General features: G+C 59.7%; 3 protein-coding genes across 5 annotated transcripts; all 3 read left to right on the top strand.

Moving 5' to 3' along the window:
* Positions 1 to 43: 43 nt before the first annotated feature.
* LOC117651761 (tRNA-dihydrouridine(16/17) synthase [NAD(P)(+)]-like) lies at positions 44 to 27,744 on the top strand. Of its 3 annotated transcripts, none has more exons than XM_034396084.1 (9): positions 44 to 355; positions 23,344 to 23,628; positions 23,831 to 23,990; positions 24,645 to 24,840; positions 24,936 to 25,184; positions 25,258 to 25,403; positions 25,492 to 25,598; positions 25,681 to 25,845; positions 25,939 to 27,744. In XM_034396084.1, exons 2-9 carry the CDS (start codon positions 23,347 to 23,349, stop codon positions 26,272 to 26,274), a joined length of 1,641 nt encoding a protein of 546 aa, XP_034251975.1. In that variant the 5' UTR covers positions 44 to 355; positions 23,344 to 23,346; the 3' UTR covers positions 26,275 to 27,744. The 3 variants fall into 3 exon arrangements, with proteins under 3 accessions (XP_034251975.1, XP_034251976.1, XP_034251974.1); XM_034396085.1 differs by lacking the exon at positions 44 to 355 and adding an exon at positions 17,397 to 17,524; XM_034396083.1 differs by lacking the exon at positions 44 to 355 and adding an exon at positions 21,082 to 21,411.
* Positions 14,691 to 17,290, top strand: LOC117651998 (palmitoyltransferase ZDHHC1). The gene is made up of 4 exons (XM_034396624.1): positions 14,691 to 14,771; positions 14,831 to 15,736; positions 16,193 to 16,827; positions 16,921 to 17,290. Exons 1-4 carry the CDS (start codon positions 14,691 to 14,693, stop codon positions 17,288 to 17,290), a joined length of 1,992 nt encoding a protein of 663 aa, XP_034252515.1.
* LOC117651764 lies at positions 21,364 to 22,863 on the top strand. Its single transcript, XM_034396089.1, has 5 exons — positions 21,364 to 21,472; positions 21,602 to 21,780; positions 21,864 to 21,992; positions 22,076 to 22,273; positions 22,364 to 22,863. The coding sequence occupies exons 2-5, from the start codon at positions 21,610 to 21,612 to the stop codon at positions 22,688 to 22,690; spliced, it is 825 nt and encodes a 274-aa protein (XP_034251980.1). The 5' UTR covers positions 21,364 to 21,472; positions 21,602 to 21,609; the 3' UTR covers positions 22,691 to 22,863.
* Positions 27,745 to 27,845: the final 101 nt, after the last annotated feature.

Below are 27,845 nucleotides of genomic sequence, written 5' to 3'. Positions count from 1 at the left end.
TCACACTTCTCCAAAAGTAGTGCTCATAACAAAGTTTTGTTGTTGTTCTTGTTGATTCTGCAGCCGTGTTAGTCGTGTGTGTTTTGCATGTGCGGATGTGTACTTGCAGCAATAAATACGTTTTTATTAATTCTTGTTGAGGTGTGATTTCAATTTTCACAAGGCTTCAATTCGTTCTTTTTGAAATTTTCGTTTCTGACCAGTGCCATAACGAGGCGTCGATTGCGTGCTGAGTTGTTTCGGTTTGATTGAAAAGTTAACCTAACATTCTGCTTGCTGCCTGCTGTGCTGAAGACACAAGGTGCCTTAGGAGGAAGGATCTGCCAATCATCCCGCCAGGAACTCATCGAGGAAGGTGAGGCAATGAACGAAATTAGAATACCTCAATACACATGTCCCTGTAGAAGGTCCTTTCTACTGTCTATTGTCGTTTGACAGCTTGACCTACAGATTCGGCATTTCTTGATCTGCCTTGTTTTCCTTATGTTTGTTGCGTTTGAGGACATCTTGATGTATCAGAATCAGAACCTTCCCTCGTTTATGCGTATTTAGGCTTTCTCAAACACTCCCATTTACATTTATTTGTAGTTTTATCTCTCTTGCTATCATGTCGTCTGTTTACTTGCAACTGTTGCATTCTTGTCCAAGTTTTTCCCTCTAAAGATGAAATGTAAAAGTACCCTGTTGCAGTTTGAAGATTATATGATTCATCTGTTCTGTGCGAGTATATGTCCAAACTCTTTCTTGCCATGAGCGTAGCCTGGACGATACTGCCTCTAACATCCCCCTTTCAACGAACCGGATTTGAATGACTCTCCTCTACTGAAGGGATCTCTTTGACTGTTGGGAAGTCCCACCAGGCGCCATTTCTATGTGCCCAGCCCAGCCGTGAGGCGGTGTTCTCTGTAGAGCTGACCGACCGTCGGCCTCTGATGAATCCTGGACCCGATCCAGCACCGGCCGGTCCCGGTCATCCACCCCGCGGTGCCTCGCGGTCTCCTCCAGTCCGGGGTTGCGTCGCGCCTAGTCGCGCCGGTTGCGAATCGCCCGTCTCTCTCGCACGCCACCTTGGCGTGGGTGGCGCGTGGCGCCGGCGGCTCCCGGAGGCGTCTGCCGTCTGCCGTCTCTCTCGCGCTCGCTGCCGCCGACCAGGCGGAGGGAGAGGGAGTGACGGTGACAGCAGGCGCCGGTCTTTGCACGCGGCCCTGCGTGAGGCTGCGAGAGCGTGCGAGAGAGAGGGAGAGAGCTAGCCGGTGCGGAATCGATACAAAACTAAACGGGTCTCCCGTCCCGCTAGCGCGGCCAACGCGGCCCGGCGACGACGGGATGAGGCGATGGGGTGGCGGCACGGCGGTACGCCTGGAGAGCCACGCCGCGCCACGCCACGCCGCGCCACGCCGCGCCACGCCACGCCACCACACGGCACGGGGGTGGAGGAGACGCGTTTCAGGGCCCCGACCCACTGGTTCCGGAGCCTGAGGCTGGGGCCTGGCGGGCCTGGGGCTGATGCCTGGGGCTGGGGCCGCGGGGCAGGGGTGGGCGGCGCGACGGGGATCATTGAGTTGATGGAGAGTTTGCTTGGCGTTGGGATTGGCATGGCAATGATGGCATTCATTTGGCGCTCCGAGGGGAGGGACGGCCGGGACGGCGGATTAGAGGGTCGCGATTCAATGGACGGGACAAAAGGCGCCGAGTCAGGATGGCAAAAATGTTTCTGCGAGGATCGACTCGTGTTGAAACGCTCTCTTCGACAAACGGCGAGTCGCTTTCTCCACGCAAGAGGGACTCCCAATGGCAGCCGATGGCAGCCGCGCGACCTCCAGGGAGGGCAGGCCGAGCCAGGCGCCGCGCGTGGGGTATTCCCGGCACCGCTTATCTTTTTCCAGTGATAGTGCGCACGCGGCCACCCTGCGCAGCGGCGACCCAGCCGACCTCGTCCCGCCTCATTTCGCAGCCAGCCAGGCAGGTAAATATAGGGCAGGGCGCGGGGCCGGGCGGACACCCTAGGGGTGTGTTGTTGACGGCCTTGTTGGTGGCGGCGTTGGCGGCGGCGTCGCGCCCTGTCATCGGTGGCTGTGACGTCTGTCGGCCGGCAGAATGTCGCTCTGATTCGTGGAGGATCACAGGGCACGGGCCGCCCGTGTCTCTTGATGGGGCCTGCTTGTTGTTGCCAGGACTAGGTGGCCGCATGTGCAGCTCGAAGGTCAACAACGAAATTTGCACTTTTCTGTTGAAGCTGTCGCGGGCGGCCGAGAGGGTCGTTTGTGTGTCAAGGGGGCTGTGAGCAGTGCCGTGGCGTGCTGGGGGTTGCATACCCCCGGGTTGCTGGTTGTCCCGGGTCTTGGGGAAGGGGGCTGGGCCGGGCTGCCACCCGGAGGCTTCCGCCGACCCACCCCTAGGCCCACCCCTTGGGTGTGCTCCACGCCGCTCCACGCGGCCGGCCGGAATTCCAGCTCACAGTGGCGTTGCGGGGAGGGGAGGGCAGGGGTAGGTTCCGCCAGCCAGCGTGGTGGCGGAGCGGGGCGGGCGGGGCGCGGGGCGTGGGGTGGCTGTGGTGGGCGGTGGGAGGCGGGCCGGGCGTCGGCGCGGACGCGGGCTTAGTCTCGCCCCGCTCGCGGCCCGCTCAGGGTGGCTCCGCGTCCGCCAGTCCGCCAGACCGCGCCGCCCGGCTGGAGCTGGAACTCGCACCGCGTTGTGCCGCGCGCCTCGCCGCCCCTTTGTGAGTCCCCCCCCTCCCCCTCCCCCGCTCGAGCTGTCCTGCGCCCCCGCCCTACCGCCCTCGCCTCGCCGCGGGCGTCGCAATGTTTTGGCCATTCCCCCCGCGCCGGCAGTGCCGCTAGCCCCACGTAAGTATCTGGCCTACTTATGTGTCTGAATCAATCTTCCGGCTGGCCGGGCTCCAGGCGCGGCTCCAGGCTCGGCAGGCTCCAGCCGCGGATGGATGTACCCCCGATTGAAACGAGGGCCCCGCGGCCGCCCGCGACGGCACCGGGACTGCTTTGTCCGGGCAGCAGACACCGCGCGAGTTGTGCGCTTCCAGTGTCTTCACCGACTACTGCGTAGTTTGGGCGCAGCACGCCGTGCGTGTGTGTTGGCTGTCTGTGTGAGTGAGCGCGCGCGCGTGTGCGTGCGAGGCTTACCGCGAGAGACAAAACAAAAACAGGCAAGCAAAACTGTCGGCCCAAAAAAGGGGCAAGATAAAGGAGGGTGCGCGAGGTGGAAGGCTGGAGGAGTAAGGCGGAATGGCCGAGGGAGGCCTCCCCGCCCCGCCAGCCAGCCTGTGTGCGGACCTCAATTTGATTCTCCGCCGCCACGCCGCGGGGCGAGAGGGAGGCAGTACCATTCCGCCCCCGCGCCGCCCCCGCGCCGCCCCCGCGCCGCCCCCTCGCCGCCCCATGGCCGCGTGGTGTGGCCGTCATTAGAATGAGGATGAGCTTGGAGGAGAGGAGGCACGATTACATCGGCGACGCGGCGCGGCGTCCTGGCGGGGCAGTCGCGTTTTCCTTTGTGGCGTGTGGCTGTGCCTCTGCTTGAGGGTTTCTCCGCGGTTTCTACAGGGGCAATTTGCTCATTCGTTCATTTTTCATGCTCCTCTTTTTCTTTTTGGTACTGCGTGGTGCCTCGCTCGGGCCGGGCGGGCTTCGCACCTGAAAAGGACCCCCTCGCCGGCGCGGCCAGGAGCGTCCCCTGCGAGTCCTATCCCTCAGCGCGTCGGCGCGGCTCGGCGTCCCGTGGGAGGGTCGCCGGGCTGGGCCTTGTTCCTTGTTGTCGTGGCCTGGCGGCGGCGGGCCTGGCTCTGTCCTGGCACGGACCGCGCGCCCTTTGACGCGAAACTGGGGCACCGTCAGCCAGCTCTGTCTCTCTCGCTCTCGTGGGGCGTTCCCTGCGGGTGCGAGAGAGACGGAGCGGCGAAAGCGTCGCTGTGCGGAATCAGCCCGCTGTCCTAGTGTCCTTTGCCTTGCCAAGAGGAGGCGGTGCGCGCCGACGAGGTCCGGACCCTGGAGCCCCCCCCCCCCCCCCCGGGCGCGGCATCGCGGCCCGATGCAACTAACTTTATCTGTTAACTCTGTGTCGCTCTGTGTTTCTTTCTTTTGTTTTTGCTCGACCTGCGGGTACGGCACCACGCCCGTCATCGGGGGAGCCCTTGCCGCCCCCCCCCTCTCTCTCTCTCTCTCTCTCTGTCTCTCTCTCTTTCTCTTTTTCCATCGGGTACTCCGGAGTGATTGACTCCGAGTGGCGCCGAACGACCCTTTGGACGGGCGCCCCGCCCCGTCACGTAGGGCACGGTGTTGGCACCGCCACGTCCCGGACAATGAAATAACTCAAACAATGACCCAGGGTGGCGTGGCTGTCGCGCGCCGTGTAGGGGCGGAAAGCCCCCCCCTGTGGCCGAAGCGAAACCCGAAGCCGGCGAAGCCGCCCTCTCTAAGTTGGCCTGGCCGGGTGGATTGGGAGACTGGGCGAGGCTGCGAGGTTCGCAGGTGCGGTTACTTCGGTTGCTTGGAAGCGGAGCCTTGAGCGGCGCGGCCCTCGCATCGGCTTTCGCGCTCGGTGCTGCGAGGCTCCTGCCGGTCTAATGAGGAATTAATCGAGTTGGTCCGAGCCTTGCCCGAGCCAGGGGCAGCCAGGGGCAGCCAGGGGCAGCCAGGGGCAGCCAGGGGCCGAGGAGGACGGCGCGGCGTGTCCGGCCGCTTGCAGTGTATCGACCCGATGCAGCGGATGGCTCGGCGGAATCACTTCCAGCATCCCTTCCGTCTCGCTGTCTCTCTCGCACTCACGGGGCGCGGCCTGGGCGTGCGGGAGAGACAGAGCGACGAGAGCATTGTTGGGAATGAGCGTGCTGGAGGTACATAGGCATCCCGCTGCGACGAGAGAGAGAGAGAGAGAGAGAGAGAGAGAGAGAGAGAGAGAGAGAGAGAGAGAGGGAGGGAGTCTCTCCATCTGCTGCGCTGTTGCCTAACTCCAGAAGCCCCTCTCGCCGGTACACACTTTGTTGTCGCAAGCATAAAGTTTGCGACCACTCAGGGTAGCTGGCTTAGTAGATAGCACTCAGTGGACTCTGTAAAGTAGCAGCATGTGTGGCCGTCGCGTCATGTCGGTGCAAACTAGCTTCAGCGGGTCCTCTGTTGGCCTGTGAGTCAGTTTCGGATCCCGGATGCAGTCTTTTGCCGCCCCCTTCCTCTTTCTCCACACACGCACACGCTCGCCTCGTTGGTCATCCCCGCTCGCTCACCTCTTTTCGATCCCTGCAGGGCCCTGGACCCCCCGTCTTTGGTTTGGCCGTAATTTATAGGTTTCCCATAAGGGGGCAGGCGGGCGTCTTGATTTACTAGTGCCCCCCCTCCCCCTCGCCGTCCAGGGTCTCGTCCTGCGTCCTGGTGGCTGACCTGGTCCTGGCCGCCGCCCCGGCACCCCAAAGGGCGTTGCTCGCCCTTTAACGTTGTTGTTAATGCTACGCACACCGTAAAAGGGTGCCGGAGCACGGCGGTGGGAAAGGTTACGGTGTCACCGCGGCCCCGCGGGTTCAAATACCGCACCGGGACGACACCTTTTTTTTTTTTCTTTCTCTTTCCAATTTTTTTTTCTGTGGGCGCTTTGCTGTGTGTGACGCGTCGATGCCGGCGGTCACGCGCGCACGTCGGGCACGTCCGAAAGGAGGGAGAATGGAGGCGAGTAAAGTGTGGCGATGGCGCCCGGGACGAGCAGGGCAGGACGACGAGGGTCCTGGCGGGCGCGGCGTGGCGCTGTCAGCGGGGCCGGGTGTGGGGCCGTGGTGGCAGCCTGGGCCAGGCCCGGGGCCAGGCCCTGGGCCGACCGGCCGGCGGGAGGGCGCGATGATAGCCCGGAGTAATGTGCTTGGAAGGGTCAGGTTGGCGAACGGGCCGGGCCGGGCCGGGCTGGATCGAACTGGGTGCGTGCTGGGGCCGGGCCAGGCCGGGCCTCGCCGCCCGCTGTATTTGTGTGTCACTTCGCCCTCATTCCCGCCGGCCCTCACGGCCCGCACCTGCACGTGACGTCATTTCGCCCGACTCGGCCCCAATCAAACCGCAGGCCAGCAGCCAGCCAGCAGGCTGATTCCGAGAACCGTTTTCGTCGCTCTGTCTCTCTCGCACTCATAGGCGTCCCCTGTCGGTGCGAGAGAGACAGAGCGACGACTCTCGGAATGGTCCTGCAGGCCCCGAGGGGCGCGACCGACACTGCCACCCGGAAGTGCGCCCGAGCCACGCCGTGGCCGCTCGTTCTCGTTACTGGCAGCGTCGTCGTCGGGGAGGTTCGTCCCATTTTCTTCCCGTCTTTCCCTTTTGGCTGCACGGGCGGGGCGGGGTCGGGTCGGACTGCGGCTGTCCGGTTGGCTCGGTGACCGCTGCGGCGGAAATATGCAGTGCTGCGGTTGGCACCCCTGCACGGCCGCTCCGCAGGCCCTGCGCGCTCTGCGTGTTGCGGTCAGGTTGGCAGCAGTGGACACACCCCGCCACGCCCCCGCGCCGCAGACTCCGCAAGGCAAAGTTTTGGCCGGAGCCCCACTGCCTTACAATGGCCCGCGTGCTTAGCAAAGCAAAAGCAGAGGAGGGAGAGGGGCCACGAGAAAGCCAACACGCCGGATGGAATAAAAAAAGGCAGAACGAGCGGTGCTTGAACCCGGGGCTTGTGTTCGTTCGCACCGTCGCTAACAGTTTCGGCGGCCGGGACGCCTGCGCGTAGGCAACGCGCCGCGCTGGGGTGTGCTTTGGTTGCCTACCCTGCGTTCCGCAGGCTGAATCGGCGGCCGGGACGCCCGCGCGTAGGCAACGCGCCGCGCTCGCAGGGCGCACTTTTGCCTACCCTGCGCTTCGCAGGCTGAGGCCTCGCTGAGGCCACTGCCGCTGCGATTGGCTGGGAGGGCCCGGCAGTGCCACACCACGAGGCGCAGGGCCCCTTTGATGCTGCCGCCGTCCGTCCCCCTGCCTCCCGTGCCAGCGAGCTGCAGCGCGTCTCTTCCTCGTTAAAAAGGGACGAAAAAGGACATTTTATTTTCTGGCGGCGGCGTCCGTGTCGGACACGACCCGCGCGTGTTAATGTGACAAACGTGGCACCACTGGTGTCTCTCTTCCTCTCCGCTCCAGCCCACTGCCAGTTCGTTCTTTTCCGCTTGGACGGCCGTTTGTCTCCGGATGACGGCTTCACTCGCCCAGCGGGGCCGTCCGCGCCGCAAAGTTGCGGGCGCGGAGTCTGTAAGAAAGAAGCGGCCCCGCCGTCGCTACACTGCTGGGGGGAAACGAATCGCAGGGTCTTCTTTCCCTCTGGTTGCGGAATAGAACGACCGCGCTTCGGGACGGGCCCCGCCGATGGCTTTTCCACCCTCATTTCCATAGTGCTGCCCCCCGCCCCCTCCCCCGGAAAGTGCTTCCCGCGCCGTGTCGCCGCGCTGCACCGCCGCGCGGCCGGCCGTCGTCGCCGCCGTGTCTCTCTCGCACCCACGCGGCACTACGCGGCGCGCCCCGCGAGTGCGAGCGAGACGGAGCGACGAACCCTCGGCACCAGTGTGGTGGCGAACAAAGGCGAGCGGTTTGCGGGCAAGTTCGCCGCGCGTTGGCGGCGGCGGCCGACCCGACGACGGCTCCGTCAAAACTCATTCCGCTAGAGGCCACCGGAAAAAAATGAAATTAGCAGCACGCTTTTGTCCCGACCCGAACCGACCCGACCCGCGCTATGCGCCGGCAGGAAGTGAAGGAAAAGCATCAGAAAATCGAGTTGAGGGGCAATGCGCCAAATACTTCCGGTGTCTCGGCGGCGACGTTTTTTTGGCGGGCGGCTTTTGCCGTGCGCGCCGCGATTAGGGGTTACTCAACACTTGGACCTTGATCCTCTTTGCGTGCGCCCCGCCCCGCCCCGCCCCGCCCCTTGGGAGGACGTCGGCACCGCCACTCGCCCTTAATAACGGCTGAGTTTTAGCCCGGCTCTGCTGGTCGCTGTGCCGTTGGCTGTGCCGCTGCTGCGGGCCCCCGCCGTAATTCGCCCCTTGAAAGCCAACAGCGCGCGGCCTGGCCTGGGCCTGGGTGGCTCCGGGCCGGGCTGGGCCGGGCTAGGAACTGCCTGGCTGCCTGCCTGGCTGCCCGCCTGGCTCCCCCTGTGGCAAATAGAAAACGGGCGTCGCCGCCACGCCGCCACGACCCGTCGCCCAGCTCGTGAAATAGTGCGCCGTCGACGCAAACAGTGACCCCGAGGTTTGGCACGCCGCTCTGCCGCAGCTCGCCGCTGTTCGCCGTGTAGGACTAGACGGATTAGGTTGATAAATACAGTTCGCTGGCGGGCGAGGTCGGGTCGTCTATCCGGGGTGGGGGCTGGCGGTGGGGCCGCGGCGCACAGTGGGCCAGAAGACCGGTGGAGGCGGCAAAAATTCTAGACGCGTTTTGAGCTCCAGCTCGCTAAACAAGACGAATCGTACGTGTGACCCCATTAATGGATTCCTCGTTCGGAGAGCAATCCATTGGTGGGGTCACACGTTCGGTTTGAGTCTCATTTAGCGACTCTGGAGTCTAGAATTTTTGCCGCCCGCACCGGTCGTCTGGCCCACTGTGCGGCGCCCGCTAGGTTCGTTACTCTGCGCTACTCCCGCTGTGCTGCGCGCGCCCCACAGACTCCGGCACCGCTATACGTAACAACGTCGCAAAGGAGCACCGCGCAGCGCGCACACTGCCAAAGAAACAAACTTTGTCCTGTTTTTGTTTCATTACTTTGCGAGCCTTGACCCCGTGACCTGGCGCTATCTAATGGTCCGGGCGGCGCCCCGTAGGCCCCGTAGGGCCCGAAGGGCCGGGAGGGCGGAGGGGCCGTGGCAGGGCGCCGCAGGGCGGGGCGCAGGCCCTACAGCAGGCCCTACAGGCCCTTCGGCCGCACGGCCCAGCGGGGCGGGGAGTGACGCGACTGCGCGCCCCGACGTGCGTTTTAGGGCCGAGTGATGAGAGGGCGGTCTCGGCGTGGAAGGGATTTAACGGCCCTTTATTAATTATGGAGGGGGACACTCCGTGCCGGAGTGGTAAAAAAAGGAGGAAAAAAAAGAAACAAAAAGAAAAACGCAACACGGGACAGTGGGGAATAAGGGCCGGGGTGTGGCCCTGGAGGGTCAACGCCGGCGGCCCACAGTGGGCCAGAAGCCGGTGGAGGCGGCCAAAAACTCTAGACGCGTTTTGAGCTCCAGAGTCGCTAAACAGGCCTCGAAACGAACGTGTGACCCCACCAATGGATTCCTCGTTCGGAGAGCAATCCATTGGTGGGGTCACACGTTCGGTTCGAGTCCTGCTTAGCGACTCTGGAGCTCAAAACGCGTCCAGAGTTTTGTCCGCCTCCACCGGCTTCTGGCCCACTGTGCGGCCGCGTGCGGCCCAGCCCTCGGAGGCACGCGACGCGACGACCCCCTGGCGCCGCTGCCCGCAGTTTGTTTTCGGCTGACCCAGGACCTTTCATGAAGCGGCCTGGTTTATTAAAAGGCGGTGGTGATGACATGTGCACTGCGTTACGCCACGCCACTGTGTGCGGATGCACTGGTAGGTGTGTGTGGGTGTGTGTTTATTTATTTAAACAGACGGTAATGCGAGTGCGTTGCTCGGCTCGCAGGTTTTGGCGGTGCCCCGCTTAGCGCGCAATGTATGCGTGCGTCATGGCGCACCGGACAGGAAACGCAAAGGCGTGTGAGTATGTGTGTGTGTGTGTGTGTGTGAGAGAGAGAGAGAGAGAGAGTGTGAGAGTGTGTGTGCGTGTGTTTGTTGGTCGGTCCCTGTTGTTGGGTTCTGAGGGAAGCTGATAAATGCCCGGCGGTGTGTGTACTTGTACCCACCCCGTGGCGCCGTAGACATTCATCCGCAGCGACTGGGAGGGTGGGCGAACCGCCCCGCCGCCGCGGCAGTCCGCCCTGGAACTCGTTTTCATTTCGAGGCGTGCTTGGGGTGGCGTGGTGGTCCGGGTGCCATCACCGTACCGCCATTGATTTCCAATATGAGCATTTCTCGAGTCCGGGAATGCCGGCCGGCCGTCCCCGGAATCCAGCCGCTCCTGGAGTCTCCTGGAGTCTCCTGGAGTCTGTATCCTGGAGCCCCTGGAGGAAGGGGCGGCCTGGCGGGCAATGCGCGGCGCGCGGACCAACTTCTCCGAAAATAATTGTCGCTCTGTCTCTCTCGCGCCCCCTCGGGACGCCCCACGAGTGCGACGGAGACGGACTGAGACGAGTGTGGTGGGCTCGGCCCGCTAGGAGGCCGTGGGATGAAATGTGGCGGGGAGGGGGTGGCCGTGATGGTGCCCTTGTTGGCATACAAACGAGCGTCGTGGCTGCAGCGTCGCTAGTCACCCTGCAGCACCCCCTGCAGCGCCCCCTGCAGCACGCAGCCCGTGCGGTTTGCCGCCGCCTGCTCGACACCCGGCCTCCTCTCTCCGTCATCCTGGAGGCCGTGATGTTGGCGCAGCCTTTGCTCATGCAGAGCTCTAACGTCTGTCTCTTTTTTTGTTGCAGGTAATTGATGCGGGCCGTCGCTCCCTCTCTCTCCCTCGCCCTCCAGACCGGCTCAACAATCCCTGTGGTGGGGCCGAGGCCGGCCGAGGGTGGCAAAGAAAAATTGCCCCTCCAAAGTCAAGTGTAAACTTTTGCCGGCAAGTCTCATTTCGGTCCGGAGGCAAGGAGGCGCCGTGCGGGATCGCACCCCCCACCCCTTCACTCCCTCCCCCTCCGCGACGGCCGCCTCGCGCTACGATGCAGCAGCCAGCCCATCCCGTCTAGTGCCGGGGACTTTTCGACGCACAGTGGCCTTTTCTCGTTTACCAGCGCCGTTGCACTGCCGTCTGTCTGTCTGTCTGTCTGTCTGTTTGCCTGTCTGTCTGCCTGTCTGTCCGTCCGTCTGCCCCGTGACCTCCCCGACCTCCTGGCCGCCGTCTCGGCACACACGCCATGCGCGCTATGGCGCTATGCATACCGTGTCTCTCTGTAATTATACGGGCTAATCCCCTCGGCCCGTTACTGGCTCCGTTCCGTTCCGGCCGTTTCGGCGTGCTTGCCGTCGGCCACCTGGGCCTCCGGAAGCCGCGGGGGGGGGGGGGGGGGGGGTCGAAGCCCTTCTACGCCACTGGGTACGAGCTGTCGCCAATGTGCGCACATGTAGGCACCAGGCGCTCCGGATTAGTTCCGTCTCTGGTTTTATTCGGCTGTTTTCCCCCTCCTTTCGCGAGAGAGTTGTCAGGGATTCGGGCGGACAGAGATCTGCAACAGACAGACGGACGGACCGGCAGGCAGGCAGCTGGGCCCCGCGCGGGCGGCGGCGCAACGTATGACGTTGTCAGTGTGCGTCCGCTCGGTTGGCCACAGGGACACGGCGCGGGAAACAATGTGCTTACACCCCCCTCCCCCTCCCCGCCCCGCGGCTCCCAGCGCATTAACGTTTAGTGGTGACGTGGGGCGGGCTAGGCTAGGCCTGTTGGTCGGGGCCGCTAGCTGTGAAATTGAAATTATCCCTCCGGGGCTCGCGGGCCGGGACACTGATAGTGACGCCGGCGTCGGGCTGTCTCTCTCGCACCCGCGGGGCGCCCCGTCCGGGTGCGAGAGAGACAGCCTCCGCGGCGGGGGCGGCCGCAGACAGCGGTGCAAGGCTGCAAGGCTGAGACGGCCTGCCGTCCGGGCGGTGCCGGCTGATGCCAGAGGCGAGCCGGAGGGGATGGAGGGGGCTTAAAGTTAATTGGATATCGCAATGATTACAAGGGCTTTTTCATTGGGGATCAGAGCGAGAGGGATGTAGGGCCGTAATTGCATTTTGGCGGCCGGGGCTCCGGGGAGCTCGTTGTTCATTCATTATCTTTATTTGCGTTGCACCGCCACGCGATTTACGGCCGGTCGACGGCGGCCGGTGCACAGTGTGCCAGAAGACCGGCGGAGGCGGCCGAAACTCTGGACGCGTTTTGAGCTCCAGAGTCGCTAAACAGGACTCGAACCGAACGTGTGACCCCACCAATCGACTGCTCTCCGAACGAGGAATCCATTGGTGGGGTCACACGTTCGATTCGAGTCCTATTCAGCGACTTGTAGCGAGAGACGCGTGGCACGTGCAAAGGCCGTGGACGCCGTGGCCGCGAAGGCGCGCGTGTGTACATACTAGTGAAGTGTGTAGGCGCCTGGTCGCTAGGTCAGTAAATGTAGGGCAGCGCGAGCGAAGGGCGAGGGGCGAGGGCGGCCATCTGATTAGAAAGGCTTTCATCATCGCCTGGCGCCTGGTCTGGCCTAGCCCCGCCCCGGCCGATGCTTGTTTGCACCTGTCCGGAGGCCAGGGCTGGCCAGGGCCTGGCGCCTGGCCCGGGGCGCGGGGTCGCCAGTCGATAGCTTGAGGCCGTACTGCCGCACTCGTGCTGCCGTGCCCACCTCCTCGCTTAGGGTGCTGCGTGAAGCACGCCCGGCCCGGGGTCTTCGACCTCGCCCACTTCGGTATCGCTTGGCCCGGCCCGGTCGGTCGTATTGACCACCAGCACCTGCAGTGGCGTTGCCTGGCCAGCGGGCTGATACCGAGAGTCGTTTTCGTCGCTCTGTCTCTCCCGCACCTATACGGGACGCCCCGCGAGTGCGAGAGAGACAGGGCGACGACTCTCGGAATCAGTGTGCTGGCGATGCCGGGGCTGCCCCCCTGGACTTGCTCTTCCCCTTCGGCCAGTAATGATGTAACGAGTTCCGGACGCCTCTGGGGGACTGGCCGCTGCGGCTTGCCGTGCGGTGCGCGCTGCGCGCCGCGTGATTTGATTTGATTTTCCGAAGGGAGGGCGCGTTTTGCGGCTGGCCTCGTGGATGACGCCCCCTCCCCCTCCCTTTCAGCTACGCCGCTGGGGACCCGCCCGGGCGGCGCCGTGTCGCAGTGTACCGTGCACCGCGACGCGCGACGGCTTTAGGGGGGTCGTCGCGCCGCCCCCCCCCCCCCGCCAAACCTCTCTGGTTTGCTTCGCCGGTGTGGCCCCGGCTCTGCCTTGGCTCTGCCTTGGCTCTGCCCGCTCTGCCCGCGCTCCAGCCAAGATGGGAAAGAAATGGAAGTGAAACAAGGAGGGGGAGGCGAGCGAGGAGAGGCCTCGGGGACGCGATGTATGTCAAACACTCGACGGGCCGCCGCTTCGCCAGCTCGCCGCCGCCGCCGCCCCAAAGGCCTCAAAGGCCCCAAAGGCCCCAAAGGCCCCAAAGGCCCCGGCTCGCTCCTCGTCTGAGAAATGGCGACTCGTCGAGGTGCAAGAGGGCGGGGCGCAGTGGGCCAGAAGACCGGTGGCGGCGGTCAAAATCACGGACGCGTTTTGAGCTCCAGAGTCGCTAAATGGGTCTCGAACCGAACGTGTGACCCCACCAATGGATTCCTCGTTCGGAGAGCAATCCATTGGTGGGGTCACACGCTCGGTTCGAGTCCTGTCTAGCGACTCTGGAGCTCAAAACGCGTCTAGAGTTTTGGCCGCCTGCACCGGTCTTCTGGCCCACTGTGCAGTGCCCGGCGGTGGCGGCGCCCCGAGCTGATGACTTCCAGGTCTGCGAGGCACGTGACGTGACGAGAATGCAGCGCGCCGAGTCCACTCTTTCCCCCTCCCTTCCCCCGGGCACCAGATCGTAAAAGAAATCTTGAAGACGCGGCCATCTCGTTCCGAGATTGGCGAACACGGTCGCCCGTAAAATAGGAGCTCGCGGAGGTGGAAGGAGGAGGAAAAGAGAGAAAAAGAGGGGGGATGCTGCTCGGCTCGGGGAGATGGACCGCGCTGGCTCCGCCGTAAATAGCAATAAATATTGATAAATTGAGCACGTAAGCCGGATTTAAAAGTTGGGCTGCAAGTTACCGCCAACGGGGCGGTGCCCTCGCTAGTTTGTTGCTGCTGACGAGGCGATGGCCCGGGGGAGCAGGCAGCACTCCGAGAGTCGTCGCTCTGTCTCTCTCGCACTCATGGGCGGCCCGCCTAGGTGCGAGAGAGACAGAGCGACGACTCTCAGTCTGCCGCCCGACGGCTTTCCAGCGCGTTGAGCGGGAACGTGCCCGCCTGCCACTGCCTGCCGCTGCCTGCCCAATGGTGCGCGATATGGCGGCGCTGTTATGAATTTGCCGCCCGAGTTTTGCTAAGTGGCGGGGGAGGGGAGGGGGGGAGTGCGAGATTTGAAAGCCTTCTGCCCGACGCTCCCGCCTGCCCGGTGTATTCCGCGGGGTGTTGTCTGTGTCGGGGGCGTCGTCGGGCCGCATTTCCTCCCGAGATCCGGAATCCGGGGGCAGGGGCCTCTCCGTCTGTGAGACGGCCGCGCCGCCCCCCGCCGCCACGCCACCGGGATGGCAGTGACATGCACGAAGTGGCACTGCCGCCGCCCTGCCGCCACATTAGCATGGCGTCAAAGGGAGGGAGGACGAAGACGCCAGCGAAGTTTGCGCCGAGTTGTCTCTGCGGCACTGGCAAGGAAAGAGAAAGGCCGACCTGCCTGCGGTGCACCCCGCCGACCCCGCCCGAGAAATCTCCCTTTCGCGGCGCCCCTCTTTGTTTTGGCTCGAGTGCCAAAGCCCCGAGGAGACCTACCCTACCCCCAGACACCCCCAGACAGTACAGGACAGCTCGATGCAGGACCCGTTGCCGCCCGTTGCCCCCGGGGACCGATTTCTCATCCACTCTGACACCCCCACAGCCGTCCCCCCTTCCCCGCACCACGGCGTCGCAGGGATGTGCGTCAGGGCCCGACCATGAGAGCGGGCCCTCGCGCCATTGTCGCCGTCGAGGAAGAGGACGCCGCCGACGAGGAGCCGCAGCCGCCTAGAAGACCGGCCCCATGACCGCCGCCACCTCCGGGGGGCTGCAGCCGCCGCCGCCCCCCGGCGGACAGCCTCGCACGTCCAATCAGAAGCGCCCGCCGCCGCGCGTCGCAGCCAATCCGAGCCAGCAGCCCGCCAAGCAGCAAGCAGCGCCTACCGTGCCGACGCCCTGCTGCTCCTTCCAGACCAGCCTCGGCCCCCCGGAGTACCGCAAGTGGCGGCGCCTGCACGGCCTGCAGCTGCCGCTACACCCGCAGCAGGTGGCGGGGTGGGTGACGCTGGCCGCCTTCACGGCCGCCACGTTCCTGGTGCTGGTGCCCGCCCTGGGCCCCGAGCTGCGGCCCTCCGTCATGCCCGTGCTGGCCTGCCTGTTCGCGGTGCACGCGGGCTCGCACCTGGCCGCCGTGCTGCTGGACCCGGCCGACGCGCCGCTGCGCCGCCTTCGCGTGCGCACGGCCGTGCCCGAGTTCGACCGCACCAAGCACGCCCACGTCATCGAGCACGGCCGCTGCCACCTGTGCAACATCGCGACCACCGGGCCGCGCACCAAGCACTGCAGCGTGTGCAACAAGTGCGTGGGCCGCTTCGACCACCACTGCAAGTGGCTCAACCACTGCGTCGGCGGCCGCAACTACGCCGCCTTCCTGGTGTGCGTCGTGTCGGCCGTGCTCACCGCCCTGGTGGTGGTGGGCGTGGCCGTGGCCGAGCTGGTGCTGTACCACGTGAACCCGCACTGGCTGTCGCCGTGGACGTACGTGCCGTACAACCGCACGGTGGGCAGCGTGCCGTCCGACGCGCACTTCCCCTTCCAGGACACGGCCTTCTTGTGCGTGGTGAGCGCGCTGGGCGTGCTGGCCGCCGTGTCCGCGGGGCTTCTGCTGCACCTGTGCCTGTTCCACGTGTACATCTCGCTGCTGGGCATCACCACGTACGAGTACATCCGCCGCTACCGCTCGCTGGCGGCCGCCGCCGCCGCCGCCCCACCCGCGCCACTGCTGCCGCCCGCACCGCGAAGGGACGACAGCGTGTCCACCTTGACGGCCAGCAACGGCGCGCTGCTGCCGCGGTCGCCCATCAGCAGCGCGGACGCCGACGTGCACAGCAACGTGGGCACGCCGCTGGAGGTGTCGCGGGTGTCCCAGCCGCCGCCGCCGCCCCCGCCGTCCCGCCCCCGGGTGTCGTTCTGCTGCGGCCCCGCCACGCCCATCCCCAGAGGGCCGCCCTCGCGGTCCAGCACCGCCACCACCACGGTGCAGTCGCCGTCGCCGTCGTCCATCCTGAAGCAGGACGTGGACGTGGAGGCCGGCCTGGGCACGCCGTACACCATCTCGTACCCGGACCGCGACAAGGCCGACGACAGCACGCTGTGCTGCGCCTCGCTGCGCGCCCCGCGCGCCGCCAACGGCGACGCGTCGCGTCCGCCCACCAAGCAGGCCGTCAAGGCCCCCAAGACCGTCAGCAAGCAGGGTGGCTCGGTGCGCGGCAGCAGGTCGGCGTCGGAGCTGAGTTTCCGCACCGGTGGCTACCAGCAGCCCGAGGTGACGGAGTACACGGGGTGCGAGTGCAACCCGGGCCGCATCCCCGTGGGCCCACCGCCGCCGCGCCACCGACCACCCCCTCGGCAGCCACCCCGGCAGCGCGCCGCGGCCGCCCAGTCGTCGTCCTTCCTCAGCAGGCTGTGCGCGTCCTTCTCGGCGCCGGGGCCTCGCGCTGGCGGCGCGGCCTACCCGCCGGGCGTGGGGGTGCGCCGCAACCAGGTGCGCCCCACGGCGGAGTCCCCGCAGGCGCGCCTCATGGGCAGTCGCCCCGGCAGTCGCCCCGGCAGCGCGGGCTCGACGGGCAAGTCCTCGCGCCACAACAGCGGCAAGCGGCACTCCGACGACCGTCCGCGACGCCCGTCCTCGGGCGACTCCAACAAGTACTCGCCGCTGCCCGCGCTGCCTGTACCATCGCGGCGCCGCCTGCAGGGCGTGTCCCTCAAGGAGCTGGGCGACGTGCTGGCCTACGCGCAGGACCCCAAGCAGCAGCCCCAGCCCGCGCAGCCGCCACAGCCGCAGCCGCGACGCCCGCAGCCAGTGAAGCAGCAGCAGCCGCCGCGGCGACACCCTTCGGACCCGGTGCGGCGCGCGGCGCTGACGCGGTCCGGGCGGCGGCGCAGCAGCACGCCGCAGCCCGCGCGCCCCAAGTCGCCCACACTGTCGCCCATCCACGAGAGCGGGCTGTCCAACCCCTCGACGCCGCAGCGGCCGCGCACCGCCCGCCAGACGCCGGACTCGGACAGCCCGCCCGGCGCCGGGCACGAGGCCATCCCCAGCAGCGACCCGGAGGACCCGGACGACGACGAGTACGCGCACAGCATCATGTACATCGACGAGGACGAGGGCACCTACTTCACGGCCTCCATGTCGTCCATGTCGTCCGCCATGACGCCGCTCACGCCACTCACCCCGCTCACCCCCATGTCGACGGGGTTCTCGGCGGCGTCCTGGGCCGCGAGCAAGGAGGCCAGGGCGCCGGCGTCCGCCTTATGACCCAGACCCCCTAGACCGCGGTCCGGCCCGCCATGCCCGTCTCCCGTCCAGCCCCACCCCGCCGTCCCCGCCAGACCCGTCCTCTTGACCAAATGACCCAAGTTGTCGCCAACGACTCTATTTTTGTAAATTACGCGAGTGTGTGAGTGAGATGGAGACCACCGAGGATCATCGTTGGAGTCACTGCCGTCCCCGCGGCTCGGAGCACGGAGTGGCACGGAGCCACTGCAGCAGGTAAAAGGGTAGTCTGCATGCGTTGGACCTGGAGTTGTCTCCTTGAAGGACGTAGTACTGTACCGTCGGCCGGCTTCTGCGCGTCGAAAGGAAGGGCGAATCAATCGAACGCCGTGCGATTCGTCGCCGATTCGTCGGCCGCTCGGCCGCGCCGCGCCGTGCCGCGCCGTGCCGCGTACAGCGTGACGAGTGTGACGCCCTCGCCACGCCCACGTCGGCCCAGGTCTGAGTGGCGACGTATTTGATCAATACGTGCACACGGCCGACCTTTTAGGACCTCATCCCTCAATCCCACTGTCGGCTGCGTGGGCTTGCCTGGGCTTGCCTGGGCTTTGGGCTTGCCTGGCCTCCCCTGGGCTTGCCTGGGCTTCCCTGGCCTCGCTTTCCTCTCGGAGCTCCCCGAGCACTCGGTGCTCCCCGACCGCACCAACACGGACACGGACGGAGGTCGATGTAGCGCTGTCTGTCTCTTTTATCGGAAGGGTACGCGGCCCACCAGTTCTTTTGTCGCCGTGGATCGAGGAAATAGGGAGCCGGGGGAAAGAAAGAGGGGAAGGGAGAGGACTCTCAGCTACCGGGAAAATTAAATGAACAACTGTGTGAGTGTGTGTAGTACGTGTGCGCCGTTTTATTTTTCACCGTGTGCGAGCCATCGCTCACAACAACTCCGCCCTTTCCTACGTCTGCGTCCAAAAAAAAGGGAATTAAAAAACACATGATTTGTATGCAGACAGGTAACCGGAGACCCATGCATGCCCGGGCCGTGCTCTACACATTTTTTGGAGGGGAATAATGTTTTTTTTCTTTGCTGTATCCACGAAATAATGGCACCTGCCACGCGTGTCACGGAGCGCTTGTCACTCCACCCGCTTTTCATTTTTATTTTCCGATTTGCCGTAGCGGCTTGCCCGGGCTTTTGCCCTCCCCCTCAAAAAAGATAAAAAGTATCGACAAAAATGTAATCTTTGTGGCGCCTTTCGCTATTCTGTGCGAAGGGGAGAAGGGCGAGTGAGTGGCCTGTAACCTGCTCGCGTTGTCGGCATTGTCCTGGACCAGGTCCTGGACGAGGTCCCGGACGAGGGCTCCTTCATGTCCTGCCCTTGGTGTCCTGCCTGGCTGGCCCTTTTGTCTTGACGCCGCGCGCCCTTTGTGTGTTCTTGCAGCCCTTGCAGGCCCTCAGCCAGGCCCTTCGCCTCGCACACTCACACGTCGACGCGGATTCAAGCGTTAAATGTGATTCCCGCCAGTGGCGTGCTCCACTTGCCCTTTTCTGCGCGGCACTCGCGGCAGCGGCAGACGGGAGGGGGGGTAACCTTCAAGCTCGTGTACAAGGGGGCCAATTCTATTACCTGTTTACCGACGTGAGACTACACGTGTTACGGCCTTTTAAATGCCCACATTTTAGTACTTTGGGGCCTTTGGGCTTATCACGTGTATTATGCGTAATACACGGTTTTTGTGTACAGGGTATTACGCGAGTGGTTACCCCCTCGAGAGGGAGGATTCCTGTCCTGCTCTGTGCTTCTAATAGGGTACTTCGGAGAAAACATAGACCGGAAGTCAGCGACAGATCGGGAGAAACAAAAAGCGTCGCGGCCTCGGCGGTGGTGGGGGCCGAATCGGCAGAGTGGGGGTAGCATGCGCGCGCCGCCTACACCCCACTCCGCCGAATTCGACCCCACCACCGCTCAGCACGGCAGCGCGACGCTCTTTTGTTTCTCCCGTTCTGTCGCTGACTTCCGGTCTGGGCATTCTCCGAAGTACCCTATTGGCGCCAAGTTTTCCTTTCCTTTGTCCTGACCTGAGACTATACGCTCGTGAAGCTCTTTCAGCTGCCACACATTTTATTACTTTCGGGAAGCTTGCCCCTTTTGGCTTGCGCAGTTTCCCCCCAAGAAAAAGGGGTGGAACGGGGGAAAAGGCAAATTGTGATTTGGCCCCCTTTCCCCTCAAAATTCCCCAGGCCCCCTTGGATTCCAGCCCTAAGCCCACTCCATGGCCCTGCGGAAAATTCCACGGGTTTGGGGGGGACCGAACCCTTCCCAAAGTTGGTCAAAATGGAAAATTTGGGGGAAATTTTCGTTTTCGCTGATTTGGGGGGCCCTGGTCCAATCAAATTCCCAAAAAAGGCCCTTCCCTCGACGCCCTAGTATTTTTAAACCCTACTCTTTCATGCCCTGTATCGGGAAGACGTTGACCACAACGTTTTTGGCTTTGACCGCAACGATTTTCCGACCAAGTTGGTCAAAGTGGTCGAATCTCGGAAATTTGCTGATTTTGCTGACTTTGGGCGGCCACTGTGCCAATCTAGTTGCCGTAAAAGGCCTCCCTCGACGTCCTAGTATTCTTAAGACCCTACCTTTCATGCCCTGTATCGGAAGACGTTGACCACAACGATTTTGGCTTTGACCGCAACGACTTTCCGCCTAGTTGGTCAAAAGTGGTCGAATCTCGGAAATTTGCTGATTTTTCTGACTTTGGGCGGCCACTGTGTCCAATCTAGTTGCCGAAAAAGGCTTCCCTCGACGCCCTAGTATTTTTAAACCCTACTCTTTCATCCCCTGTATCGGAAGGGTTTTGACCCAACGTTTTGGGGTTTTTGGCCCAAAAAGTTTTGCAAGGGTAAAAAGGTCCTCTCATTTCCCGGGGAAACTGATTTGGGGGGGCCCACGGTTCAATTTGTTCGTAACCCTCCCGACGGGAGTCTTTTAAAAATCCTCCTGCCCGTACGGGCACGTGACCAACATGGCGACGGCACGATCCGCCACGTGGCAGGGACGACTCGGCTGCTGTTATTGGGAGTTCCCCACTTTTCCAAACTAGTGCCGTAACCCTTCTCGCGCCATGTATTTTGCCCGACTCTTTCCGCGGTTAGGAGCTTGGCATCCCAAAGTAACCAAATAAGTGGCGGACAGAGCAATTTAATGTACGACCTTCCTTTAATCCGCTGCGCCCATGCATTGCGCTGCGCCCATGCACTATTGCTGCGCGCATGCTGCCGCCGCTGCATGCGAACGGCTCACGGCCCCCCCGCCCCGCCCCCCCCCGCCCCAATCTGCATCCAGGTGATAAATATTGCCCCGCCCCGCCTAGTCCAACAGGCCCGGAACAAGCCGCGTTACCTCGGCAGGTCCGCCTACCGCCCCACTCCTTCCAGAAATATCGAGCGGATTCAGTTTTGTTGTTTTTTTTCTCGGCTGCACACCTCCCTTAGATAACTACCGATGTTGGTTTGCTCGCAGGACGGCTATCGCTCGCATGTGCTCGAAGGGTCACACAGGTGCGACCCGGCCGGTGGGTGGGTAACCTAGTCTGATTCCGAACAGTGCTTCGCTAACGGAGCGCCCCGTGAGTGCGAGAGAGACAGAGCGACAGAGCCGGATGGTGTAGTGGTGGTAAGAAACAACCCAAACGTCGTCGGCGTCGTGAGGCACATGTGGCACATGTGGCCGCGGCCGGCACACGGCGCCCCTAAAGCACCTACAGTTCCCACCCCCACCAACCAACCCCAGCCCTTCCCCCTCCCCCCCCCCCCCACCCTGCTGCCATGCCTGCTGGAACGCGTTCGTTTTAAGTGTCAACAGCAACAGCCGAAGCGTCGACGCGTCAGCGTGTCGGTACGGTAGAGTCGGCAGTGTCTCGCCCAGTCTCGCCGCGTAAACAAAGCCAAGCGGCCGACCGAATGAACTGATGGTGTGCTTGCTGTGTGCCTTTGCCTCTCTGGAAGTGGTGGAAATATTCTTCTTTCTCTTCATCCTTGCGTGTCGAGTTTGCTGGGCTGCCCTCCCGCGCCTCCCGCGCCGCCGTGCAGACAGTGGTGCAGAGACAGACGCAGACGCCTGAAGTCTTTGACGACAGTGTGGGCCTTCCCTCTGTGTCATTTACAAGTACGTATTCAGTTACCTTCAAGTTGAGAATTGCGACCGCGTCGCTCATTAGTTGAAAATGGTTGGTGTCGCCCGTCGCAGAACGTCCTCGGCCACTCGAGCGAAGTTTGCGACTGAATTTGAGGCACTGACTCTGAAGTAGGGTTAGGTCCACTGATAAGGTTGGTCCTTGTTTGGTTTCATTTTTAAGGTGCTGCAATGGCAGAAACAGGACCAGAACTTATAGTACAGTGCCCGTATGAGAAGTCTCATAGAGTGCGGCGGGCTATATTCCCTATGCACCTGGCTAAATGTGCAAGAGATGCCAAGTACGCACTTGCTAAATGCTCATTTAATTACACTCATCATGTTCGCCAAGAAGAGTTGGAAGTAAGTTTGTTTACATTACGTTAAATCACTTTATGATTTTCTATTAAGGTGGATAAATTCTAAATTTTGTTTGTTTACTACAGGAGCATGAAAAAAATTGTCCAGATCGCTACTCCTTTGAGGCGAGTCTTGTACAAATTAAAGAAGACAATTACTTGGCAATACCCTTTGAGCATATTGAACTACCACCCAGCACTGAAAACTGGGATGATGTAAGGCTTTTCTCTTGTGGTTAAAACTTCTGTGTGAATTTCTAACCACGGTACATTCTTTTACTCTATTTTCCTATTTCTAGGGTGCCGTCAACCATTTTAATCCGAAAGCAGTAACTAATTCGGAGGATCGAGAAAAATTTGTTATCCGCACCAGGCATTGCCTTGCTCCAGCTGAGAGGAAAGCTTTCAGAAGTAAGCAAATTGAAGAAGCTCAACACTTTGAAGAAAATCAGAAACTTGTGGCACCCCAGCCGACAATCCCCCCTGGCAACAAGGTGGTAAGTAATTTGTGAATATCTGTTTACTGCAAACATTGAACCAGTGAATTCTCTACCATTGTTTTTCATAACATTCTGTTTCTTTTTTAGGTACCCCTGTATGAGCGATTGAGACGCCCGATGTCAGCCTCAACCTCGGCTACTTCAAACCAACCTTCTTCTGCTCCTGATTCTATCACAAGATTCTTTAGACAAAAGCAGTCCTTGTCCCCTGCTGCTACTGCATCGCTAGATTTAGTCCCTGTCCCCACCAAAGAGGTGTCCAAGGATCCCACGTCTGTTACTGTGAGCGAGCAGCCCACTTCAGGATGGTTGTCTACTGGACGAGGAAAAGCGATTGTTGCTTTAAGGAATTCATTGGACAGCCATGTGTTGCCTGTTGGATTTGGACGTGGCAAAAATGTTTGTTTTATGTGATTTTTCAATTGTAGATTTATTCATTTGACTACATGGCTGACTATTTTTTTTTTTTTTTTACGTATCTAACCAGTGTGTGTTTATGTTACTTTTCTTTTCTAATTCTGTCAATATGTTTGTTTCTACTTGTTGTCCTTCCTGTTTATGAATGAATAAATAAGAAATGACGCCAATGACTCCTTTGATTCAATCCCCCTCTCCTCCCCCAAGTCGAGGGTCGTGCTAATCAACTCGCTTGGCTCTGAAGCCGTGCTCCAGCCTCAAGCCTCGCTGCCCCGCGCGCTCCGTTCCGCTTGGGAGGGCACAGGCACTGTAAGGCACTGGCCCGGCCGGCCTCTTTGGCGTTTGATAATTGCTCCCTCCCTCCTCGCAGCTCTCAGCCCTCCCCCAACCCTCCAACTAGGCCTCCACCTTCCACCCCATGCGCCTTGCCCTGCGCCCCGATGAGGACTTAAACTTTTCCTCGCGCCCTGCCCGAGGCCCGAGGGCGTTATGACTCTGGACTTTCAGCACTTGGCCGTCGGCCGGTCTTGGTGTTGTGGAAATAAAACTGGAACTGCACCGTGGGGGCCTTGCCCGCCTGGTCCAGAGTGCCGCGCGTGCCGCGCCGCGGGGCGAACCCTTCTCTAAGCTTGTCCATCATCCTGTTGCAGGCCATGCTCCCCGACGCGGAGCCCGAGACGGCGGCCGAGGCCGGCGCCGACGTGAAGCGGCCCAAGCTGTGCGGCGAGGCGTTCTGGCGGTCGCTGGGGTCGCCGAGGCTCGTCGTGGCCCCCATGGTGGACGCCAGCGAGCTGGCCTGGAGGCTGCTGTCGCGGCGCCACGCCGCCGACCTCTGCTACACCCCCATGCTGCACTCGTCCGTGTTCACCAGGGACGCCCGCTACCGCGCCGAGGCACTGGCGTCCACGCCCGAGGACCGGCCCCTCATCGTGCAGGTGAGTGGACCGCCGCCGCTGCAGACGCGTGCAGAGCACCAGAGTCCCTAAATGGGACTCGAACCGAACGTGTGACCCCACCAATGGGTTGCTCTCCAAATGAGGAATCCATTGGTGGGGTCACACGTTCGGTTCGACCTCTCGGGCGGTGTGGCCCTCAGGAATCAGGATTATTCATCTCCGTTCGTGTTTTCCTTTCCAGTTTTGTGCCAATAACACTGCCGTGTTGCTGGAGGCAGCGCTGCTCGCGGAGCCGTTCTGCGACGCCGTGGACATCAACCTGGGCTGCCCGCAGGCCATCGCGAGGCGCGGCCACTACGGGTCCTTCCTCCAGGACGACTGGGACCTCCTCAAGGACATGGGTACGACGCCGTGCCTTGGCCGAGCCCCTGGCTGCCTGGCCCTCCTGGCCCTGGCGCGCACGTGTTCGCAGTCTGTTTTCGATAGAAGTTATCTCTGTTTAGCCCCGACGGCTATAGACTCGCTGATCCTCGCAGTCGATGTGAAGGCCGTCAGGACCGTCAGGCAGGAGGAAAAGAAAGTGGAGTTTCTCCTGCGAGGTGGGCGGGCTGGGGGAGGGGGCATGTAGCGGCTGTGTATTCGTTATCAGGCTCGCAGCAGAGCGGCAGAGCCCCAGCAGAGCCTTGCCGCTACCCCCGGCGGGGCGCCCCGCGGCCCCACACGACCTTCACTGTAAAAGGGCTAGACTCTAGACTGGCGGTGGTGGCACTGCGAGGGCGGCGTGCCCTGCCCAGCACGCCCAGCCTTGCCAAACCGGGGCAGATATGCATTCTTCTGGGTTCTGGGAGGCAGTGGCGCTATCAGATTGAGCCAGATGCGGGTCCTGCCATGTTGCCATGGCCTTTGCCAATACCACGCCTGCTGCTCCTGAAGGCTGCAGCTAGAGCGATTCCGCACTCGCTCTGTCTCTCTCGCACCCCTACGGCCCGCCCCTGGAGTGCGAGAGAGACAGAGCGACTGGGCCTGCCTGACGTGCCTTTTCTTTGTTGCCGCAGTGAGCACCCTGAACGAGCGCTTGTCGGTGCCTGTGACGTGCAAAATCCGCGTCTTCCCCGACGTGGCCCGCACCGTGGAGTACGCGCGCATGCTGGAGGCGGCGGGCTGCCAAATGCTCACCGTGCACGGCCGCACCAGGGACCAGAAGGGGCCGCTGACGGGCCTCGCCAGCTGGCCGCACATCAGAGCCGTCGTGTGAGTAGCGCAAATTTCCAACCAAAGTGAATCACTTTGCTTTTTGTTCCGAAACTTGATTTTATTTTTCAAACATTCTCGTATTCTGTCTACAGGGAAAGCGTTAACATTCCAGTCTTCGCTAACGGCAACATTCAGTTCATTCAAGACGTAGACCGTTGCATTGCTGAGACTGGAGTCAAAGGCGTGATGTCTGCTGAAGGCAACCTCTATAACCCAGCCTTATTTGAAGGTACCAGCCCCCCTTGCTGGGAACTATGTTTGGAGTACTTGGACTTGGCAGAAAAATATCCCTGTCCAACTTCGTTTGTCAGAACCCACCTTTTCAAAATGATGCATCACCTGTAAGTACTGAAATTGTTTGTGCTGTATTCAGTCACCATTAAATGTTTATTCTTCCAAAATATTTCTTTTCAGCCTTTCATTGCCAGAAAATGCAGCTGAGAGGCAAGGTATTGCTAAAGGACAAAGCTTAGCTGATTTTCGACAAACAGTTTTGACTCTGCGAGATAGATTTTTGCCATACCATGACGGTATACAAGTGTTTGTTGATAATGTTGATGGTGAGTTAAAATTTTTGAGCTTTTTCCATCTTAAGTTGTGAGGAATATTACTTTCAACTTGCTCACCTTTGAATTTTTCAAACTGCAGATACCTGTAATTTGAGACTTCCACCTTGGCTCTGCCAACCTTATGTGCGAATCCCTCCAGAGGAACATTTACGTAAATTAGCAGACAGACAAAACAAGAATGATGAGGTAAATTCTAAACATTTTGAGCTGTTTTCGTTTTTAGTGCTTTTACGGTATAATATTCCCTCTCTTCTGAAATATCCACCAGCCATCAGTAGGAGAGAAGAGATGTCTAGAGGAAACTGAAGAAGATCCATCAACACCTCAGTTATCAAAGAAAAAATTGAAGAAACTTCAGCACTCTCAAAAGGTCAAGGCAAATCCACATATCAGAAAATGCCAAGAGAAATGCTCTGAGTGTGCCAATCCTCTTGTAAGTTTATTAAGTCATTCATCATCACTTTTTTGTCACTTTCTGCTTTTATGGTTGGTGATTTTTTTTTTGTTGTGTTTCTGTTTTTGGTAGGGCCAAAAGTGTGGATTCAAGCTGTGCAGAGCTTGTTGCCGAAAAGCATGCTTCTCTGAGAAGAGGGATTGCACCGGTCACCGGATATTGACAAAGACTCGTTATGAAAAGCTTCTGCAGTATCAAGCTCAGGAAGCTGCAGCCGGGGAGGAACAAGCAAAATCAGACTTCTCTGAAAAAAATAACAATGCAAGCTCAGAAAGTGGAGATGCCTGTAATCTAAGTAACAATGGGCAGCCTGGTGCTGTCTCGGACAACGTCTCAGTTTTGCAGAGCTGCAGAGAAAATAAACAAAGTGTTTCTGTTAATTCATCCAATGACAGCAATGGTGTTTAGTCATGCTAGCCCTTGTTATACTTGACTTTAATAAATGACAACTGACTTCGGTAATTTTTTTTTAGGATCAATTGGCATGTGGGTTTGAGGTTCTGTGCGGTAGATCGCGGGGTATAAATGCAGTGACAATGCCATATTACAGTAAAGCAAAAGCCAATATAAAAACAATTTATCTATGTTAATTGTGTCCATCAAATTTCTTAGAGTGATTGTGGTATGAAATTGTCTTTGCATTATTTTTAATACGCTATATACATATATATAATATATCTTTCTTGAAACTGATAGAACATGGCTGTGATGTTTAATTTTAGGGTACTGTGTTTTTAGTAAATAAGATAATTTTTCTGACATTGTACCTAAAGTTTTGTTGACATTTTTGTCTGAGTTATCTCTCTTTTGTTGTGTACGTATGGCTGTGTCATTATGTGTGGCTATTCATACTTCATCAACATTTATTGGAATAATGAATGTGTATCAGTCTTTCTTGTGCTTTAGACTGAAGGACTTTTAATGAGTTTTCATAGAAGACAATTGTGAGACATACACCTAATGGGTGATTCAAATAGGGCAATTCTGTAAATTTTGATTTGAATATTCAAATTTTGTGTGGTAGAATGAATGTTGAAAGAATGCTAGATTTCTGCATCCATATTAGAAAGTAGGCAATTTCTTTAAAGCCACTACCATACTAAAAATGCATACTGGACAATAATTACTGGTGACTGTCCCTTCAGGAGAATTAGAAACATTCATGACTATAGTGATGTAGAAAATACCATATCTGGCTTAGTAGCTTATAGTTCAAAATTCATTTTGTCATATCGAGGTACTTACCATGTTAACATGGTAATATGGTGCTCAGTAGTTGATTAATATAAAATGTCTTTAATTTTTAAATGTTGCAACAGCCAGAGACAGCTTACCAACCAAGTGGTTGTGGTATATGTCTCACATAGTAGCTACTTTACTTTAAATAGGCAGAATTTGACTACTGTACTTAGTTGGATTTTATACCAAATGTACAGGTGATACAAATTGTAAACTATATTGTTCACTGGTCTAAATTTTTGTTTTTGTTTTGAATTTGTACCAAGCAGTAAATCTACTCAGAAACTGATTTTGGGGCCTATGTACTTTAGCTAAAAGAATAATATTCTTTGCATTTACTGACTATGTGGTTTCTATGTGGACCAACCATACTTCTTTCCCTGTTTCTGAACCATACTGGTAGTAATTTTTCACTTTCATATGCCTGCCCCAAGATAATTCTTGAAGATTCTATATTTGCCTATTTATTTTAACATATCAAAGGATATTGTGAATTACACTAGTTATTGACTTTATTGTGCAAATATGAGGAGACTGCCAATGGGATTACCGGGGATGATATGCAAGTGTGTGTATCCTTCCTTTGTCGATCAAGTGTACTGAAATACGAATTTTAATAAAGTAAAATTGTTGATGTGATTTTTTTTCTTTTTTTTTCCCCTTTAACTTTTTACACAAAGGAAAGTTGTATCGTTGTGTCTGTACTTACCCTTCACTTGGGTTGACAGTTTAGTTCGGAC

The sequence above is a fragment of the Thrips palmi genome, unplaced genomic scaffold, assembly GCF_012932325.1.
Source record: "Thrips palmi isolate BJ-2018 unplaced genomic scaffold, TpBJ-2018v1 HiC_scaffold_6, whole genome shotgun sequence".
Lineage (NCBI taxonomy): Eukaryota > Metazoa > Arthropoda > Insecta > Thysanoptera > Thripidae > Thrips > Thrips palmi.
This window is presented reverse-complemented; position numbering and strand designations above follow the sequence as displayed.